General features: G+C 47.0%; 1 protein-coding gene across 23 annotated transcripts in view; it reads left to right on the plus strand.

Annotated features, from left to right (window-relative positions):
* Kiaa2012 (KIAA2012 homolog) overlaps positions 1 to 20,668 on the plus strand; it is a 136,518-nt gene that overhangs the window by 18,725 nt on the left and 97,125 nt on the right. For 8 of the 23 annotated variants that reach the window (XR_015628852.1, XR_015628853.1, XM_087567282.1 and 5 more), the window contains 8 exon segments: positions 184 to 343; positions 3,413 to 3,568; positions 8,733 to 8,863; positions 9,864 to 10,026; positions 11,036 to 11,178; positions 13,852 to 14,020; positions 15,235 to 15,375; positions 18,804 to 18,965. Coding sequence is in view for 21 of the 23 variants with exons in the window: in XM_087567282.1 (XP_087423408.1) it covers positions 184 to 343; positions 3,413 to 3,568; positions 8,733 to 8,863; positions 9,864 to 10,026; positions 11,036 to 11,178; positions 13,852 to 14,020; positions 15,235 to 15,375; positions 18,804 to 18,965 (1,225 nt within the window). In the remaining 2 variants the exon portion in view is untranslated. 23 annotated transcript variants of the gene reach the window in all.

Genomic DNA, 20,668 nt, shown 5'->3' on the forward strand with positions numbered 1-20,668 from the left:
CTTTCAGGGCTCTGCTCGCTGGGCTCTTGGATTGTGTTTATTAACCAAAGCATTTGTTCTTGGTGCCTTCTGGCCCCTCCTGGGAGTCTCTGGATTGCTGATGAGTATTGGGCTAACCAGCCTGCATCAGTTGGAGTCTCAGGGCTCAGTGGCTGTGATGTTTTCTGATTGGTGTCCCCACAGAGGAAGCAGGACAGTGCCTGGAGACCTTACCTGTACTTCCGAAGCAAGCCAGAGAGCCAGACCCAACGGCAGATCCAGCCTGGGTATTCAGCCAAGAGATACCTCCGAGGCCTTTTGCGGACATGGCCCCCTGACACCATGTACAGACTCCAGTGTGCAGGTCGGTGGGAAAACGGGCTGGAGCGAATTCCAGTCTCCCCCGTGTCCCAATCTGATGTGAAGGTGTGTTTCCCATTGATGCCAGAAACACCAGGATTTAAGGTCCAGGTCTGCAAAGTCCCCAGGCCTCTATCTCAACTTGTGCCTTTTATCTGCCTGGACATTTGTGGAAGGAAGGGACACCTGAGTCCCTGATCACACTGTCCATCCTCTCCCGAATCCAGAGCTTGCTTCCCAGCCTACTCCAGGCCAAGGCCTTGGAGATCTTCATCTTAAAAACCACTGGTCACAAGACAAAACAAAAGGGGTTCTAACTACACAAAGTACTTCCTTGTCCAGGGTCAGCCAGAGAGAAGCAGAGCTGAGCCCAGAAAGCCGATACTTCTCACACCCACAGCACCACATTCTTCCCAGAACTCCCAAGTTCCCTGTCCGAGGTCATCTCAGGTCCTCTTAAAAAAAAAAAAAAAAAAAAAAACCCAAACCAGCAACTCTCCAGCACGATCCCTCCAGAGAGGGATGAACACCCCTCTGCCTGACGAACCCCAAACGCACCCTGCAAACTTACAGAAGCCTGAAGTGGGAATCTGGGTCTTCTGAGCCAGCACATTACACCCACACGAACAGCGAAACTCACAACATTTGGGACATATTTCTACTAAAAAGTATTTATTGTTTATCTGAAACTTAAACTTAATTGGACATCTTGTATTTTATTTGACAAACTACGTGGGAGAGATGGGTGGTAAGATGTGCCAGACCTCACTCGGCCTCTCTGCGGTTCCTTCAGCACCAACAGGACCAGAGGATTCTGGCTTGCTTCTTATTTTATAGTTTTACCTGGAAGAGGAAAGAAAACAGCTCCCTGCCCAGTAAGTGGTGGTTTGAAACAAGATGAGCCACGTGGCTTCTCTGGCAATTAGTTCTACTCTCAAGGCAGAGTCTCATGGTTACACGCAATTCTATTTACTTACCACTTAAGAGAAAGAGCTTCTCAACCAAAAAGGTATTATCACTGGATGGGACCAAGGCAGAGCAGTTACCATCCCAGCAGCCTCAAGAAAGGTAACCCCTTCAAAACAACAACAGACAGATCTTAGACCGTCGTAATGTAGTCTAGCATGTATGGTCTAAGAAACGGTACAGGTGGTTTGTGTTTGTGGGCCCCTTGCCACAGCTCCTCACTAAAGCCCCTCTTTAAAGTAGGCCCTCAAGTTGGAGGAGCCAAGCTGAGACTCCAGTGAGAAGCCACTGTCTCCACAGCTGTTACCTCTTCCCCTCAGGTTTCAGAACTCACTCACTGTTCAATGTCAGCAATATCCTCTAGTCCCCTCTTCCTGACTCTGTGATGAATCCCCACACTTCAAGCTTGTTTCCTTTCTCTTTCTTCCTTTCTAAAAGCGCTTTTTTTTCTTTTTTTCTCTTTTTACTTCAGTGTTTGTTTTGTTTTTGGAGATAGGTTTTCCCTGGTTGGCCTGAAAATCAATGCAAAACCAGGCTAGCCTCAACCTCATAGACATCCTCCTGCTTCAGCCCGAGTGCTGGGATTAAAAGGCATGAGGCCACCATGCCAGCTTTAAAGGGTTTTTTTCTTTTCCTTTTTTTTTTTTTTTTTTTTTTTTTGGAGCTGGGGACCGAACCCAGGGCCTTGAGCTTGCTAGGCAAACGCTCTACCACTGAGCTAAATCCCCTACCCCTAAAGGGTTTTTAAATCAATGTTTATTTTAGTATACAGAGTAACCAGTTTCATCAGGACACCTTCATTCATACATCATTAGGGCTGTGGTTCCCAACCTTCCTCATGCTGAGATCCTTTAATACAGTTCCTCATTTTGTGGTGACCCCCAACCATAAAAATATCTCATTGCTATTTCATAACTATCTTTGCTACTGTTGTGAGTAGTGATATAAATATCTGATATGCAGGATATCTGATGTGCGACTCCTGTGGAAGAACAACCGTTCAATACCTCCAAAAGGGCCGCAACCTGCAGGTTGAGAACCATACATAAGAGTGTGCTCTAATTCCTCCTGTCTGACTGCTCCTCACACATCTGTCTTTGCAGTCAGTCCTCTTTCTGCCTTACTACATGGACCCATTGCTCTCTCTCTAATTTCCACCCCCTTAAGATATCTTCTTGCCCTCTCATGATGCCCTTTGTAGTTTCATAATTTACGTGCATGTGCGTGTGCACAGAAACAGATACACATATACCTAAAAATTTTAATCTAGACTGCGTACACAAGCCCGAATCTTCTATAAAGTCTTAAAAAAAAAAAAAAAACAATTCCAGCCACTACTGAGCTTCTGGCCTTCTAACCTAACATCACACTGACACTCAGAGCTGTAGGGCTGAGTACAGAGCTCCATCTCTCCAAACTGCCATGAGGAATCCATGTCCAGTTCTCCTGCATCTCCCCGGTGGCCTAGCAGAGAGTCAGCCCTCGGTAAGCCTTCAAGAAGTACTGCAGGGCTGGAGAAATGGCTCAGCGGTTAGAAGCACTGACTGCTCTTCCAGAGGTCCTGAGTTCAATTCCCAGCAACCACATGGTGGCTCACAGTCATCTGTAATGAGATCCGATGCCCTCTTCTGGTGAAGAAAGTGACAGGGTACACTCACATACATAAAAATAAATAAATCTTTAAAAAAAAAAGAAGTACTGCAGGTCGGGTAGACTAGATTCAGACGGCTTCTGAGCGAGGCAGCCAGAGCAAGCAAGCCCTGCCTACTGTGGTTAGATCTCTCTTTCTGAAGCCAAGCAAGCCTCCTGGTGAACACGGGGAAGCAGCCCCAGGTTTGGTTTTCCTTTGTTTTTTTCCCAACATGGATCTAGTTCTTGGGAATGGTAAAGTAGGACAAAGCGCCCACGTGGCACCAGAAACACCCAAGGCACATGAGAGAACTTGCACGCGTTCTCTCTGGGCTTGCTAACCCCTCTCATCTTCCAGTTGTCCACTTTAACATCTGTTCAAAGCTAGGACTACTGCAAGTTGGGGAACTCCCAGTCTTTCCAGAACCCTAGGTTGGTGACCATGCTTGACACCAGTAACTCCTGACCTGCCCCTCAGGACACATCAAGGACGCTGTGCTGCTCCAGGTTAGTCAGCTTGGGATACCCAAGAATCTCAGGCCACAACAGGATCTTTCAGGTGTACCCCCAAAATACCATCTCCTGCCTGTCATCCCTTCGTTTTGGATTCAGCAGCGATCATCTTATGCACAAGGTACCTGTTGATTTTTTTTAATTTTTCATGTACGTGTGTATGATGAGATGTGCGTGTGCATATGCGTGTTTGATTGTGTGGGGGCACGAGTGTGTGGGTATGGATGTTCATGCACATGTGTGTGTGTGCATGTGTGCTGAGGCCTGAGGCTAATGTTGGCTATCACTCTACATGGCTTTTCCACTGTATCCATTGAAGCAAGTCTCTCAATCAAACCCAAAGCTCACTGAATTGGTAGTCTTGCTAACCAGCTTGCCTTGGGGATCCCCTGTCTTAAGCCTCTGAAGTTGGACTCTAAGCAGACTGCTATACCCACACAGCTTTTTAAGTGAGTTCTGGGAATTCGAACTCTGGTCTTGACATGCCTGGCACTTTAACCACTGAGCCATCTCCCCAGCCCCTACCTGTTGCTTTCACAATCAGTTTAGTTCATAGATACTTGGATTAGTTTTAACAGCTTAAGATAAAGTTTTCAAAAGCACTTGGGAGGCAGAGGCAGGTGGATCTCTGAGTTCACGGACAGCCCGGTCAGAGTTCCAGGATAGCCAGGGATACACAGAGAAAACCTGTCTTACAAAACCAAAATAAAATAAAGGCTCACAGAGTAAAATCCAGGAGATCTGGTCCCATCGTCTTCATTTGTAAGACAAGGGCCTCAGTCTGGATATCCAGTAGATTGGCCATTAATCATATATGTCTAGTGAGTGCTTGAAATGTAGCTACTGCAACTGTGAAACAGAGTTTTTAATTAATTTTGATCTATTTACATATAAATAGCATGTAGCTAGTGGCTACTACACTGAACAACATAGCTATAGATTTTAGTGTTCAGATTTCTGAAGTTTGTTCTATTCTAATATTCTCTTACCTTTGTTAGTTGGTTGGGTTTTTTGAGACAGGGTCTCACTATGCAGCCCAGGATAACTTAAAACTCACAGTCCCCTCCCTCAGCTTTCTAAATGCTAGCGTTAGAGATGTGTGTCACCATCTAACATTCTTTAATCTTGTGATTTTTTGTGACAATGCTTTAAAAATTCACAACTTTAGAAGCATGAATCTGTTTTGCTAAGTCTCTCCTTTGATTTGTGGGATGAAAGACCTTGAGCAAGTCAGCTAACCTCTTTGAGTTGAGCCTCCATTTGTCTATCTGTATAATGGGCATATTAAAACCACTCAGCACTACACAGAAAAATAACCGTGCTCTGCCTGTAAACTGTTCAGCAGCGTGGAGACTTCACCTGCTAATGCTTTTCTTGGGAACGTGTGTCACCGGAAGAGCAGTTAAGAGATTGCAAGAGGTAGCTCAGAACAGAGCTTAGCATCAATAAAGGTATTTTTCTGAAATCCAAAAGGATATTTCCAGAAACAATGGCAACATCAGATCCAGCTCTCTCCTTGGGAGAAGATCTTGTCCAGATTAGTAGGGGGAGTGTGGAACATGGCAGGTCCTCAGAGGCTGGAGCCACCAAGCACTCCAACACACAGTCACTGGAACCTAGACTCTAGTGCCACTGAACCTTGGTCAGAACCTGTCCCACATGTAGTTTGTCTATATAAAACACAGTGATCCATCAACCGTCTTTCTCATTAGATGTTTATACTTTTGTTTATAGCATAGTCTCTCTGTGCTTTATTAACATGGGTGGAAATTCCATAAAGCAGTAGATTCTGGAACATGGATGAAATCATGTTTCTGGACAATCAATCCATGTTCTGGGGACTGGAACCCACCTAAGTAATGTCATGTGGGACTGACTCTGTCATTCCCTGGTGGAGGGCTACCTCATCGGTCTTATGAAGTCTCTCCTCATAGCCCTACTGGTAGCCTGGGATTCTGACGCTCTGGGACCCAAAACAGTGGGCAGGGAATGGCAGCACCTTCACTGGGGAGGGGTCTCAAGACTTCAGAACTGTGGGATCTGTGACTTCACTGACACCATCTACCATGGAGCTGTTACCATCAGCAGAAAATAGAGACAAGGTGGACTAGGACGTGTGGGATAGCACGAGATTGAAAGCCATATAATGTCTCTGGGCCTCAGTTTCCTCATTTATAAAATGGAGAGCATACCACAGGTACTTCAGAGGACTGTGTGTGGGAGTTCAAGGCGATGGTGCGGCCCCGATATAGCAAGTGCTCAATAAATGTTAATTACAGACCTCCCTAGATTTTTTTTTTCAGCGTAATTGCTAATTGCGGTACCCAATTGCCTGTGATCACGGGAAAAAGAAGGGAAAAAAAAAATCAATGTTAAAGAACTATACAGCTCTCAGAAGCTGACATTTGGACCCCAATGGTTTCGTTGGTTTTAACTTCATTCCCCTTAGCATCCCGCTGACGGCCTTTTCTTTTTTCAGACTGTACAGGAAAAGTTCTGGCTGTACAGCTCAGATCCCCAACAATGAACTGTTACCAAAGCTCTGCTCCCTGCTTCCTCAGTTTACTCAGCTATAAAATGGGACCAATGGTGTCTGCAGTCTTTCCCCTGTGTGCTTTTGTGAAAAAAAATCTCAGGAAGGCTGGGGAGATGGCTCGGTAAGGGCACTCGCTGTGACAGCAGGAGGACCTAAAATTCAACCCCCCAGCACCCATCTGAAAGCTAAGTAGAGAACTTGGAACTAAAGTGGTTAGGAATGGAGGCCAATAAAAAACCCAGGGCTTGCTGGCCAGTTAGCCCAACCAAGATGGTGAGTGTCTGGGCTTTGGTTTCATTACTGTGAAGAGACACTGTGACCAAGCAGCTCTTATAAAGGACAAGATTTAACTGGGGCTGCCTTACAGTTTCAGAGGTTCAGTCCATTATCATCATGGTGGGAAGCATGGCAAAGTGCAGGCAGACACGGTGCTGGAGGAGCTAAGGATTCTACATCTTGATCTGAAGGCAGCCAGGAGAAGACTCTCCTTCCACACTGGGTGGAGCTTGAGCACTGGGCACCCTAAGAGCCTGCATACACAGTGACACTTCCTCCAACAAGGCCGTTTTTCCCATGGGCCAGGCGTATTCAAACCACCACAGTGAGCGTCTAGATCAGCGGAGAGCCTGTTCAAAAACTAAGGTGATAAAGGGTCCAGATTTAAAGTGCAGCCCTTTAATCCTAGCACTGGTGAGACAGAGGCAAGAGGATATTTGTAAGTTCAAGGCCAGCCTAGCAAGCTCCAGAACAGCCAGGGTTATGGGAGACACACTATCTAAAAAAATAAAAAAAATTAAAATTTAGCAAAAAAAAAAAAAAAAAAGGATTGGTAGAAGACTCTTGGAATCCTCTCCACTTTCCATGCCCAGATGAGGGGGCGGGGTGGGGAAGGGAGAGAAGGGGAAAGGGGAGGGGAGGGGAACAGAGAAACTGTAGGGGAGGGGCAGGGATGGTCCCAGTCCATATTTGAAGTACAGAGACCTAGCTTTGGTCTCCTAATTAAAATGTCTAGTGCTTTTCTTGCAAACCTAGTCCTGTGGAGCTTTAACTAATGAGCCAGATGATGCTGTGTAGTGAAAAATGTTGCCCTCACATAGATTGAGTCACACATTCAATCTCACTGTGATACAGTCAAAGAGTAATGACCTACAAATACCCTCTACCACAGTGCCCCTGCCCACCTTACGCTCTCTGACGTACACAGCTGCTGAGTGATCATCCGTCTGGCTGGACTTCCACTTCCTCCACCCTCAGAAGTGTATCCAATTCCCAGTGAATCTGACTAGGAAAGATAGATCTGTAGTCTGGTTTAGAATCAAAAGGTCATTCTAGAATGCCCCCAAAGCTCTTTAGTGCTATAGACTCGGTATGGAGTTAAGGTCCTTTTGTGGATGAGCTCTGGGCTATCTATCAAGTTCCCTGGGTTTTTTGACTTTTGAACTTGAACCGGAGCTTGTGTCTTGTCTCTGGATACTTCCAGCATCTCTTCAAATCAAAGCACCCTTCGGGCAAAGGAAGGGGGTGGGGAGAGCTGCACCCCCGCCGCCCCAGGCCAAAGATACCAAGGATGCGAGTGGTGAAGGCAGGTGAGGCTGGCTGTGGAGGAACACAGGAAGTCCCAGTTGCCCAATTCTCCACCTCACACAGGCACCTGGAGGTTTCCACAGACCCACATTGTTCCACAGCGCTGCATGCTGGGAATGGAGGCAGAGCTGCATGCTGGGAGGGGAGGTGTTGCCGCAGCTTGGCTCCTAATGAGGAAGGCCTGCCAGACTCTTTCAGCAATAAATCTACCTTGAGTAGGTGATGAAAATAGCGGCGGGACCCTTTAAACCATCGGAGAAAGATTTGTTAACTAGGCCACAGTCATCTGTTGATTCAGATCCTTCCTGCAGGCTGCAGACAGGATGAATCCAGAGCGAGGCAGCAGTCTTACCTCCCTGCCTTCTGACAGAGGTCTTCCCCAAGTAAACCACCAGGAGACACCCAGAAACCCTAAGGACAGGTTTCCATTCAGCATCCCCGTGGCAGAAGGTCAGGGCTGCTGGTCACGACACACAGTCGCACCTTCACCACTCTGGATCCCTTGTACTTTACCATAGAATGGTCACTGTCATGATCTGGATCTGAGGCCCAGCCAACTCTGTAAGGAAGTGAAGGCAAGAAATTGGGATCCCTATTTTTTTTTTTTTTAATATATGTTGCTCTGGGGATCAATCCAGGGCTTTGTGCATATTTTTTTAATTTTATTTTTCTTGGATATTATGCATTTACATTTCAAATGTTATCCCTTCCCCCCCCCTCTCCCATACCCCTCTCCCTTCCCCCTGCTTCTATGAGGATGCTCCTCCCACCCATCCACTCCAACCTCACCCCCCTGGCATTCCCCTACACTGGGGAAAGGAGCCTTCACAGGACCAAGGGCTTCTCTTCCCGTAGATGCAGGACAATGCCACCCTCTGCCACCTATGTGACTGGAGCCATGGGTCCCCCTCCACGTGTACTCACTCATTGGTTGGTGGGGATTCCCATCTTACAAGTGAGGGAACATTATCTGAGAAGCCAAGCTTCCGCCTTGAATCTCCCGACAGCCAGGGCAGCCCTGTGTCTCCCAGTTCCATGGAGGCAGAAGGTGAGGGAGCAAGAGAAACAAGTGCCTGGGCCACCATTGCTCAGAACAGCCAGAAGGAAAGAGCCACAACATCATGCCATGTCTGAGGTCCCAGCTGACCCACTGTCACCTTTGCAGGTCTGGATGAAGGGGAAATTGGTACACACATGGACCAGGGTTCTGTTGCTCAGAACCACAGCAATCGGGAGAGTCACTACCTGATGTCACTCAGGAAGCAGCCATGGCCGGAAGATGAAACCCCGGCCGAGGTAGTTTCTGTGAGGGTTCCCTCTGCTCTTCATGACTTTAGGGGAGATTCTCTCTCCCTTCATTGTTTCTTGGAACTCTCCAGAAATAAGAATGGTATTTTGACTTCGAATATTGTCTCCTAAACTGTCACTCAAGAAACCCAGACACTGCCAAGTGCTCCTTTTAAAGTTGGGCTTTGGGGTTGGGGATTTAGCTCAGTGGTAGAGCGCTTGCCTAGCAAGTGCAAGGCCCTGGGTTCGGTCCCAGCTCCGGAAAAAAAAAAAAAGATCCTGAGGCCACTTTAACTCTGTCTAACTCCTGGTTTCCCAAATTGCTGAACCAGATTCTCCTTGATCCCCACCCCACAGACAACTGTGGTCTGCCTAGGAAGAAGGAAACTCCTAACCTTAGACTAAGAACTTAACTTCCAGCCTGAATGAACTCCTGTACAGGATAGAGTTGTGAGTTAAAATGTAGAAGTGCTTTCTAGACTCCAAGGCACTCTCTCTCTCTCTCTCAGGGGAGGGAGGATAGGAAGGGATCAGTGAGGGGTGGGGTGAGAGAGAGATGTGTGTGTGCTGCCTCTGTTGATAGTTTCTCAGAGCCACACAGACAGTATCTACTCCTATCTTAATAATCTTGTTTGGCTCCAGGAGTTCACATGCCTAGGAGAGCAGAACCATGGGGAAGAGCCCCACTACAGATGGGGAAAGAGGGAATTTTATGGCATAAAGACCTTGATTTAAGCACTTCGTTCTGATTCTCCGCCCCATGGCCCTTTTGGTGACACTACAGAGTTAACACATCAGCTTCCGTGTGCTGCATGTAGCTGTGTGTCATTCCGTCATTCCTCCTTTGGTCACTAATGTTGTCTCATCATAACAACAGCATTAAAGAGAACGCTGCCGTGACTTGCCTCCCCATTCCTCAGAGATTTCACCCTCAGATCCGCCAGGTCTGGCTTACAGAGAGCTGCTCTATCCCTTATGTTTACACGACTGTGTGTGTGTCGTTCCCTAGGACGCGTTGAGAGAGAGCCGCCTCCGTGTCCACGCTTCAGAGGAAAGTCACAATAGAAAGAATCGGCAAGCCTCCCGGAAGGTCCTTGGGTGTGCCTCATTCAGTCACCCTCAGCTTCCTAGTGACAAATCCCTCTTCACCTTCCACTGTGGAGCCTTCCCAGGTAGAAAGGCAGGTCTCAGTGGTAAGAAGCCCGAGGTCTATGTTGATCCGAACGCACCTAATGCAGCGTTCACTTGAGAACTCGGGCTCGTCAAATGCCACTTCTTGTCACTCACCCTTGAGAACAACGGAGTCCACTTAGTGTGGGAATGAGATTCTGACAGGCTCCCCCTTGCCTAGTGCTTAACCACACAGGGCTGAGTTTGAACGATCGCCCACCTACCGGCAAATTGTTCAGTTTTATAGAGGACATTTCTTGCTCTGTGGGATGAGATAACAGCACTGTGAGACTATGGGGATTGCATGGGTTAATACATATAAGACACGATGTGTAATTCCCCTCCCACATTTAGTTCTCAGGCCACTCGAGTTACCATTGCTCTTACTCTCACCACCACCTGACTCAGCCAGCAGAGACCAGACAGTGAGATTTCGGGTCCCCTGCCTGCCATGCAAAGCCACGGCCACCTCAGTGTTCCACACACACCCCGATTTCCTTCTCATCAGCCAGATTTGCATGAAACTTCTATTTCCTATTCATCTCTATACATTAATGCGATACCCAGAGAAGGCACCCGGGATGTCTGCAATCTAAGCACTCAGACTGCGCCCCACTTGAAGATCATCTCGCATACTGAGTTTCAGACTAGCTACCCTGGGCCACAGTATGAAACCCTGCTCAAAATTAAAATAGAGGGTGAGAGAGATGGCTCGATGGTTAAAAGTACTTACTGCTCTTCCAGAGGACCCCAGTTCAGTTCCCAGCACCCATGCTGGACGGCTCACAACCATCTCAACTGCCTGTAATCAGATCCAAAGGATCTGATACCCCCTGACCTCTGCAGGAATGTAACATGTATCAACACACACACACACACACACACACACACACACACACACAAATAATAAAAACAAATTTCTAAGAAAAGAAAAAAATAACAAGAGTTAAAACTCAGCAGCTTACCCCATCCCTATAACTGACAAGTTTTCATTCCTACCTGTTTCTACAGACAAACAAGGAAACATGAAACCCACCAAGGCCAGAGGTAGCTGCTTGTCCCAGGAGCCTCTTGTTAAAAGATGCCTTTTCCCTCATATAGCATCTGCCATTGGCTCAAAACAAAATAGCCTTGGGGAAACAAAGAAAAAGAAGGTAAGAGGCTGGGGGTGCAAGAGCATGTGCGTCTGTGTGTGTGTGTGTGTGTGTGTGTGTGCATGTGCACACACGAATCGGTATGTGTATGCATGTCTCTATATGTGTGGTGTCTCCGTGTGTGCCTGTGTCCATGTGTAACTGTGTGTATATATGTGTGCATTTGTGTGTGTGTGTCCAAGCCTGATGACCTGACTCAATTCTGGAACTCATGAGACAAAATTACAGTACGAACTCCCACAATTGTCCTCTGACGTCCACGGGCACATAGTGGCAAGGGCCCATCCACATATAAATAAATAAGTAAACACATGTGATGAAAATCTTAGAAGTCATGAGCACCTCTTCCTGAAAATGACTCTAGCCTGACCCTGCCTCACAATTCTGTATAGGACTTTGGTGTTTAGGAAGCATCAGTGATGGAGAAGTCATGTAGAAACTCCAAAATGTTCTGCCCACAGCTGCTGTGTGAATGTGGGCAGGCCATTCACATCTAAGCCACAGAGAGCCTGTCTGGAAGCAGAAAATGATGTGACCCTCTGAGCTGGCAGAAGGGCAAGAGATGATGTACTTTAGAACTTTCTTAGAGTCCAGTTGGAAAGCACTGAGTAAGGGCTCACAGCATCTTAAGTGGCTCCTGGAGCCCACAGGCAGTCCAGGCACTCCTGGAGCCCACAGGCAGTCCAGGCACTCCTGGAGCCAGGAATGGATGTTGTCTGGGTGGTCCTGAGTCTGAGCTGTCCTCTTCTGTTCCTTTGGGCCAGGAAAAAAGAGCAGACCTGAGCTCCGGCATCACCTCAGAATCCACACAGGCCTGTGGAAAGCCTCTCATATCCAGCCAGTTCAGACCCGTGCCAGGCCTAGAAGAAAGGGACGCCTTTGAATCCCAGGCATTCATTAACATAGGAAAGCGATATTTTCCACTATGTTAAAACCCTGTGTCAATTTCTAATTAGAATAAAGAAATTAAGGCTTGGCTTGTCAGCCATCCCTCACGCAAGCAGTCTGAGTTCCCCGCACAGCTTTTCAATGCAACCCTTGTAAAACAGACCCTACAAGGTCTGTATTCAAAGCAAGGCCATTGGCAGCCAATACCTGCACCGGTAGGGTCTTCAGAAACAGATAGCCTATGTGCATATGTTTGGCCAATCATTTTCTTAAGGTCTCAAAATTATAAATAATACTTTGTATAAGTTGGATAAAATTTCCTTCCTCAATCAACCCCAAACATGTTGGATGCTTCTGTGTGTTTCTGATTTCTGATTTTATTTTATTTTTTATTTTTTATTTTCCTTTTAAGCACTGAGAGAGAAAAAAAAAGAGAATCTTTTTATTTTTCTTTCTCTGAAATCAAACTCTCTGAAAGCCAGCACCTACACATCTTAGAGCATTAAATGCATAGGCCAATGCTGCAAACCAAAGTGCTCTGTCGTGTCTGAATGACTGGACACTGGAGGATCCAAGTATTACCCTATGGCTTCTACCCCCACCAACATACATACATATAACATCGTGTGTGTGTGTGTGTGTGTGTGTGTGCCACACACACACACACACACACACACACACACACACACACACACTAAGTTGCCTTAGAGATTCCTTTTGGTTGTGCTCATGAGGCAAAAGTGATCAGAAGCTCAGATTTTCTGCTGGGGGTGGTCAAAGGACACTCAGTAGTAAAGTGTTTGTCTAGTACCCTCAGCAACACACATACAAACAAACACATACACACACACCACAGACACAGATAAACCATACATGCAGACATACCATATACACACATACACACCACACATACACGCCACATACCACAAATACACCATACATGCAGACATACACACATACACCACACATGCAGTATACATGTAGACATCCTCACACACACACACTGTACAGACAACACATACAACATACACACACACCACATAAGTCATAAAAATAATCCACATTCCAAACACTACTGTGACTAAATATGTTAATTAATTTCTATCTCCTGGCTTTGCAGCATAGGAAGTCTGGCCAGGCCCTATTTTAAGGAAGAAGTTGAGGTCTGGAAGTTATCACAGGGAACCAGGCACAGTGACTAGTCCGGCCTCTGCCCCCTCTCACCTGAAGCGGAAGTGTCTGTCCCCTGCCCACCTTAGCCATATATCTGGAGATTCCCCATTTATCAGTCCACGGCAACTCCATCCTTGTCACTCACATCCTTGTCACCCTCCCAGTCACAACAGAGGCTACTATTCTCTCAAAGGCTTTCATGGTAGGGAGAGAGGAGCAGGATCTCATGGAGGGCAGGATGGCTTTGAATTTGCAGTTTCACTGTGCAGGGTCTAGAACTCATGATCCTCCTGGCATCACTTCCCGAGTGCTGGGATTCGGGATGTGGACTACCACACATGGCTCTCTCAAAGATTCTCTAACTTATTGTGTTGATAAAACTCAGAAGAATCAGGCAGGGAGGTTGAGGACATATGCAGAGCTCCTTGGAGACATCAAAACAACACAAGGCAAACACCCCAGCCCTGAGCACGCCTCCCAGCGGATTACGTTTGCTTCTCCTAGCAGGCATTTGTAGAAGCAGTGTGGTAAGATGTCTCGTTGTATCATTTGCTCTCTGCAGGCAGAGTTGGGATTGCTGCCATGTTGGTTTTGTGTTTAAACTTTCTCCAGGCACCAAGGGTTCTGCAGTTACCTCCTGTTTCAGAAGAACCACCCAGAGCCCTCAAACCCCCGAGGAGCCGATTTAAAGGCAGTGAACTCCCAAAGGAGCTCTTCGTTATCCCAATGGAGATTCATTTTCATACCCCACAACCCCCACAAGAAAAGGCCAGCAGAAGAGGTGGGTCCCCTCCTGATGGAATCTGCCCAAGCCAAAAAGGGCAGAGAGATGGGGTTCCTGCCAGTCCAACCCATCCCAAAGTGATGGCCGGGCTTCCTGGGGTCATCCCCAGGAAAAGACAGTCTTCTGCAAACAAAGAAAAGGCAGCAAAATATGTAGGTCTCTTCTGTTCATCTCCAATTCAATTTCATAACTATCTGCCAAGCCCTGCATCATGCAGTTCATGTTATTAAACTCAGAAAAGAAGGCAGACAGATACATATAAGACCTGGTACTATAGATAGTATAAAGGGGCAAGAATGTTTAGGCAGCTTGAATATAATATTAAAAATCAACTAAGGATGAAATTGAAAAGAAAAATAGTCCTAGTTAGGGTTACTTTTGCTTGTAACAAAACACCATGATTAAAAGCAACTTGGGGAGGAAAGGGTTTATTTGGCTTACATACACAGAGTGATTGTCCACAGAGGGGAGCCACAGGGCAGATACCTGGAGGAGGGAGCTGATGCAGAGGCCAGGGGAGGGTGCTGCTTACTGGCTTGCTCAGTCTGCTTTCTTATAGAACAATTAGTGGCTATTTGGACCTTCATTTTATAGGAAGAAAAAGAAAATGTGCCCAAAAGAATCTTTTTGATTTTTAAAATCATCTTAAAAGGCCGATCGCTACAATCTTTGTCAGGAGGATCCCCAAGTTCTTTTGCTGACTGTACCCTTGTGCAACATAGATTTTTGGCTCCTGGAACTTCCCCAGTCAGTCCGGGACAAAGATAACTCCCATTTTAAAGGAGTCAGAGCTTTCTAAAAACCATCAACAGAAACCTCTGATTTCTTACAGAGTTTTGACTTCTGGAAATTTCACAGGTTATTTCTCCCAGGCTGTTTGGAATTCTTGCAAAGATGAATGCTTCATCCTCAGCCTCATTCAAAGGGAGAGAGCAAGGAGGAAGAGGAGAGGACAGAGAAGAAGGGAAGGGAGAGAGGGAGGGACAGTCAGGCTCGGGTCATCTCCCTACCCTGGAACCAACCCTTATGGCTAAAATAATGAAGTCCTTTTATAACCCGGGCTCAGTCATATGGCCACCCCTGTAGTCAGAGAATGAACACAGATTTACCCAAACCCCATTGTGCTACCAAGGGAGAGCTAGGTCTCCACCAAGACAGGGCACCTGGCCAAAAAAAAAAAAAAAAAGCTTAGCTTTCTCTTTGCCTTCTAGATGCTCAGCACCTCAAGTCAGAACCAGAGGAAGCCGCACCCTTATGGAGGCCTCCCATGAAGCATCGGTACTTAGAAAGGCCAAGGGGGATAACGGTGCATCTCCCAGTGGACAGCAGCCAGGATACACCCTCACCTCAAGGTAGTTCCTCTCTCCCTTCAACATCTCACAAGGCGAGGCACAGAAGGGTCCTCAGCGGAGAGAAAAGAGGCCACCAGGGAGGTTAGTCCATCCTCAGCCTCCTGAAGGTGTCTGCTGTTCAGGCAGCAACTGCCTTAACCCACGCACTTCCGTGCAGCTAACAGCGCCTACCTCCCAAAGACTTACCCACTAGATCATTCCCTCCTCATATTTTCTGCTTACAGATGTAAACTGGTGCTAACTTGACTAAAAAACTTGCTGCATGCCCTGTTACTAATCCTGTTTTTAAGCAATGAAAATTTTATTTCTAATCTTTTATAAATCTGTACTTGTTCATTTAAAAGATTGTAAGATTGGTTAAAAGTCTCCATTTCTCAGAGTACATAGTCATTAGAAGTTATGCACATAGACCAGGTGTTATAGTGCACACGCCTTTAGTCCCCATGCTCGGGAAGCCGAGGGAGGATCTCTGTGAGTCTGAGACCAGCCTAGTCTACATAGCAAGTTCCAGGACAGGCAAGGGCTACACAGAGACCTGGGCTTAAGAAAATTAAAAACAAAATTTTTAAAAATAATAAAGAAGTTATGCACACAGGGCTCATGGATTTTAATGCAGCAAATAAGTCGGAAGTTATGAATCACATATGGAAAGATCTCCATTCTCCATTTTCAGAAACCTGGGTCTTCTTCCAAAAGACCTGTGATGACAGGAAGACCTGAAATGACAGGTCTATGAGTGACGGGGTCACCAGGCACCCCGCAAGGAAGCAGGGGGGTGCACATTGATTTATACTGTTTCCCTCTGGGCCAGCTCTGCTCTTGGTTTTTAACACGGATTCTCTCAGGTGCCCCTCACAGCAACCCTGACTGCATTTTACAGACCAGAAATGGGTGTGCCAAGAGCTGAGTAACTTATGTGAGGGCACACAGCTCGAAGCGGCCTGGCTAGAACTGGAGGCCAGGACCTCCCAGTGTTCAACTCCATGTCTTGCCCTTTACTCAATGCCCTTGAGAACAGATACAGCGAAGAACCCAGGGCAGGATGCTCTGGAAAGGTATTGTCAGGATACGGGCTTATTTAACCCGCCCCTTTGTCAGTCACCCGTTTTGCAGCTTCTTTAGTACAGGCAAGGACCGCTTTCCAGTTCACAGCCAGAGCAACAGGAGATAAAGACAGCTCCGTGGAGTTCCGCTCAGCCATTGCTCATCCCAGGCTGCCCTCTGCTCCTTTTGGCCGACTGTATTTACCCACCGGGGGCTGAGAGCTAGCTCATCTTTGGCTGCTATGCCAGGTAGAAGCTGGCCTAAGAAGTCTCAAGTCAGGGTGGGATAGTTCAGTGTATGACCCCACCTCGTAAGAAAGGAAGCCCAAGGAGGGTCCTAAGCTCAAGGCCATCCCCAGAGAGTGAAGTCAACTCAGCAAATAAAAAGGAGGCGTGGGGAAGGCAAGCTCTTCACACATTATATCCCCACAGAGCTGGTGAGTGGTCTGTCCACGCCCACTCTCGCCGCACTTGCCCATTGGCTCGCTCAGCCCTAGGACATGCCCCCTCTAGTAGCCCGGAAGTGAAGCCAGCTTTTATGCTTCGCGTAGCTACACTCACGCATTTTACTTCACTGTAGCACTGTGTGAGGGTAAGTTGCAGATGTTAGCCATTTTATCAGCATAAAATTCTCGCCTCAACCATACACATTCAGGAACCTTAACATTCGTGCAGAAATGTTTTCCAATATAAAATCTTTATTCAAGTTTTCTTGCTATAACAATGTTCTCTGTCTTTTTGGGTCCCCCCTCCAAAAAAAAAAATCAAAATTCAAGTCAGGCCCATGCATTGCATTTAACTGTCACCTCTCCTCGAGGTCTTTTAACCCTTAAGAGTTCTCAGGGCGTGGTTTGGTGTGCGGGTTGCTGTTGCTGTTTTCGACATTACCGAATCTCATGTAGAATTCAGCGCAGGCTGGCTCCAACCTTACTGTGTAGCTAGGGGCGACCTTGAACTTCTTTCCTCCTGTTTCTGTCTCCCAAGTGCTGGAATGAGAGTTGGTCATGGGTACATCAGGTTCCAGACTAGTTTCTTATGACATCAGTGTTAGTGTGTTCCATAGGAGGTGATGGTAACCTGTACTAAGCCAGGGGTGGTGTGTGCCAGACTTCTCCACAGTGTCAAAATACTTGTCAGGTGCAGTGGCCCACACCTTTAAATACGGCACTCGGCACTCGGGAGGCAGGAGCAGGTAGGTGGATCTCTATGAATTCCAGGACAACCAAGATTATGTAGAGAGACTCTGCCTCGGGAGGGGAAAAGTACTTCTTTTTGTAATTTTCTCAGATTGTGTATGAAGCCAGCTTTTAATCGTAAGGGGTCAGATATAAAATAAAGGGCATTGTCTCTGAAGGCCAAAGGCTGGCTTTTGGAGGTGAGGTCTTAGGGTTCTGCCTTCCTAGGACAGAGAATGCTAGGTCTGAGAGAAGGAGAGCATGGAGGTGAAGGGTAAGAGGTGTTCTCTGGAGTTTTCTTTACTAGTCCTGTGGTCCTCTATCTACCGTCTGGAGGGTGGTATGGTTGGCCTTCCTTTCCAGGGTGCTCACTCTACGTTCACAGATTCAACCACCTACAAATCGAAAGTACTTGGGGGAAAAAAATCAACTGTACTAAACATCCCCTCTCTGCGGGCTACTTTTCCCTAAACAGTACAATATAACAATTATTTGCATAGCATTTACATTGTGTCAGCTATTATAAGGAGTCAAGAAACAAGTATACACAGGAGTGCATGTGGTTCTAAGAAAATACTATGCCATTTTATGTAAGGGACTTACGTGTCTGAGAATATGTGTGTCCAGTCTGTCCTGGGATCGATGGGGGGTGTATCTTACACCCTGCATATCTTGAGAAGGGAATGTGATCATTGGCTTTGTCTAAAACAAAACATTGCTTTATCAGAAATCTGCATTTAGCTAGGGGCAGTAGCATAGGGCTGTGATCCTAGCATTTGGGAAACTGAGGGAGAGAGACCACGCTTGGATGCCAGACTGGGCTGCACAATATTGTCTCTAAAGAAAAGTGTATCATAATCAAACTCCCCCGAGCCCCAGTACTTGGAGCCTTCACCCCTGGGGGTTCACAGCCCCTCAGTCTTGTTCCCACCCTGGGTCCCATCTGTGAGATGACAGGGACAGCTATCACTTCTCCATTGCTCCCCACTCTGGGCAGTTAGCTCCTCAGAGGAAGGCCCCTGTTCTAGCTAAGAGCAGTATGACCAGGCCACTCCCTACTCCTTAGCAGTCTGGGAAAGAAGAACAAAGCTGAAAACAAATGGAGCCGTCATGCCTAGTGCCAGCAGCTGTCAACCAAGCCAGAAAGATAAACTCTGATCTTCCTGATTCAAAGGTTTTTTCATCCATGGTTTCTCCCATTTTGCTTTAGAAGATGGTGAAGTCCTGGCCCAGAGCGTGAATCAACCCCTGGGTCTCCTACCCCCAGTTAAAGGAAAGAAAAGTCCAGAGAGCCAGAGACACATGGACAGAACATCAGGCTCCAGTAGTCCCACAGGTCGCCCAAATGAGAGGGCCCCGCCAGTAGGAGCAGGTAACCATTCTGGGGTGTGTGGAAGCTCTGCCTCGTTGTCTACCCTATTAGCTTCTCTGTGGCTCCACTACAGGGCTAGCCTCCCACTGAAAGGGGGAAATCCATGTTCAGCCATCCCCTGAAGGTTTGCTGCACCAACACACACCAACAGCTGTTTCCTCCTTCCAGCAGCCGTGGGTAATGACTTGGTTCCCTGAACTCCTCGGGGACACATCGCTAGGCTAAGTCGACGTACATAGCACCACTCCAAGCCTCACCCCCTCCTGGGGACAGGAACCAGTAGACCTTGCAGTAGATAAAGTTAGCCGAGGGAAGTCATAGTCCAGCCCAGGACAGAGGTGTCTTCACAGGAGGAAAAAGATGCTGTATTCCTATTGGAAGATGAGACAGGGCAAGCATGCCCTCTGTAACGGAGCCGCACTTAGACACTGGCAGGCAAGGAAGGACCAAGGTCCAAAGCAACACTTGCAGTTGACAGGCAATGGTCAAAGTGCAGCGAGGGGCTGGAGAGCTGGCTTCGCAGTTAAAAGCATTTGCTCTCCCCAAGGTTCTGTTCCCAGCACAAGTCGGCCATCTGTTAACTCCAGTTCCAGGGAATCTGACGCCCTCTTCTGGCCTCCCTGGTCACCCGGCATGTACATGGTACATATGCATATATTCATACACACAAACACTCATACACAAAAAATAAAAATAATACATAATAAATCTTAATATGGCTTTAAAATGCAAGCCATTCACGGTTCCTCTTCCCTCAGAGCCCTGAGCCACTTCCTCCTCTGGGGAGCACCACATGAAGGAGCTCGCAAGTGTGGAAGAGACAGGTTATGCAAAGCAAGAGGCATTTCTGTTCACAGTACAACCCATACTGAGAGAACCGGGGACCAGAGAGCCTCAGGAGACAGCAGTTAGACTCCTTTCCTTTCGTGCTACTTGGAAACAGGCTGCTGCTATTTAAATCAATCACTCTCCCCTGCCCCCTCCTCTCTCCCCTCCCATCTCTTATTCTGTCCCCAAAGCACATGTGACTAAGTTCTTGAGAGCATAAATTAAATATGTAAGTCAATAGCTCCATTCCATGTTTGCAGTTTCTCTGTTTAGAGCCGAGGTAGTCAAAATCAAATCCCTTCCTTCTCGCCCCTCTCTTTCTGTTCCAGTGCCTTTGAGCTCTTTCTCACAGCTTCATCCCCCTCCACATGATACAAAGGACTCAAGTTTGACTAGTGTCCCTTCTTCAACAAGGGCCATCCTGAAGGCCAACAGGCCTGGACAAATCACAGCACACACACACACACACACACACACACACACACACACACACAGTCTTGGGTAATCTCATAAAGGTAGAATATGATTATGGAATGGCTTGGCCAGACTGAGACAGGAAGCCTTGAGTGTATAGATTGGGGGTGTATGCATGTGTGTAAGAGAGTGTATGTTTGCTCAAGAATCTCAAACTTGTTGTAGTATATACATAAGCTTATCTGTCCATGTAAGGACATGTGTGTCAGTGTGCACAAAACATATGTGTCTTAGCACATGTCTAAGATGAATTCAAGCCCGTGACAGAGTGCATGCTTCCGTGCATGTGGGCAATTGTTTGTATATGACATGTATATAAGCCTGCATGCCTGCATATATGAGGTTGTGTATGTTAGTCTTTTGAGAATATGTACATATATGTACATGTGTGTGCACCTTTA

Source organism: Rattus norvegicus, chromosome 9, assembly GCF_021556685.1.
Source record: "Rattus norvegicus strain SHRSP/BbbUtx chromosome 9, alternate assembly SHRSP_T2T, whole genome shotgun sequence".
Lineage (NCBI taxonomy): Eukaryota > Metazoa > Chordata > Mammalia > Rodentia > Muridae > Rattus > Rattus norvegicus.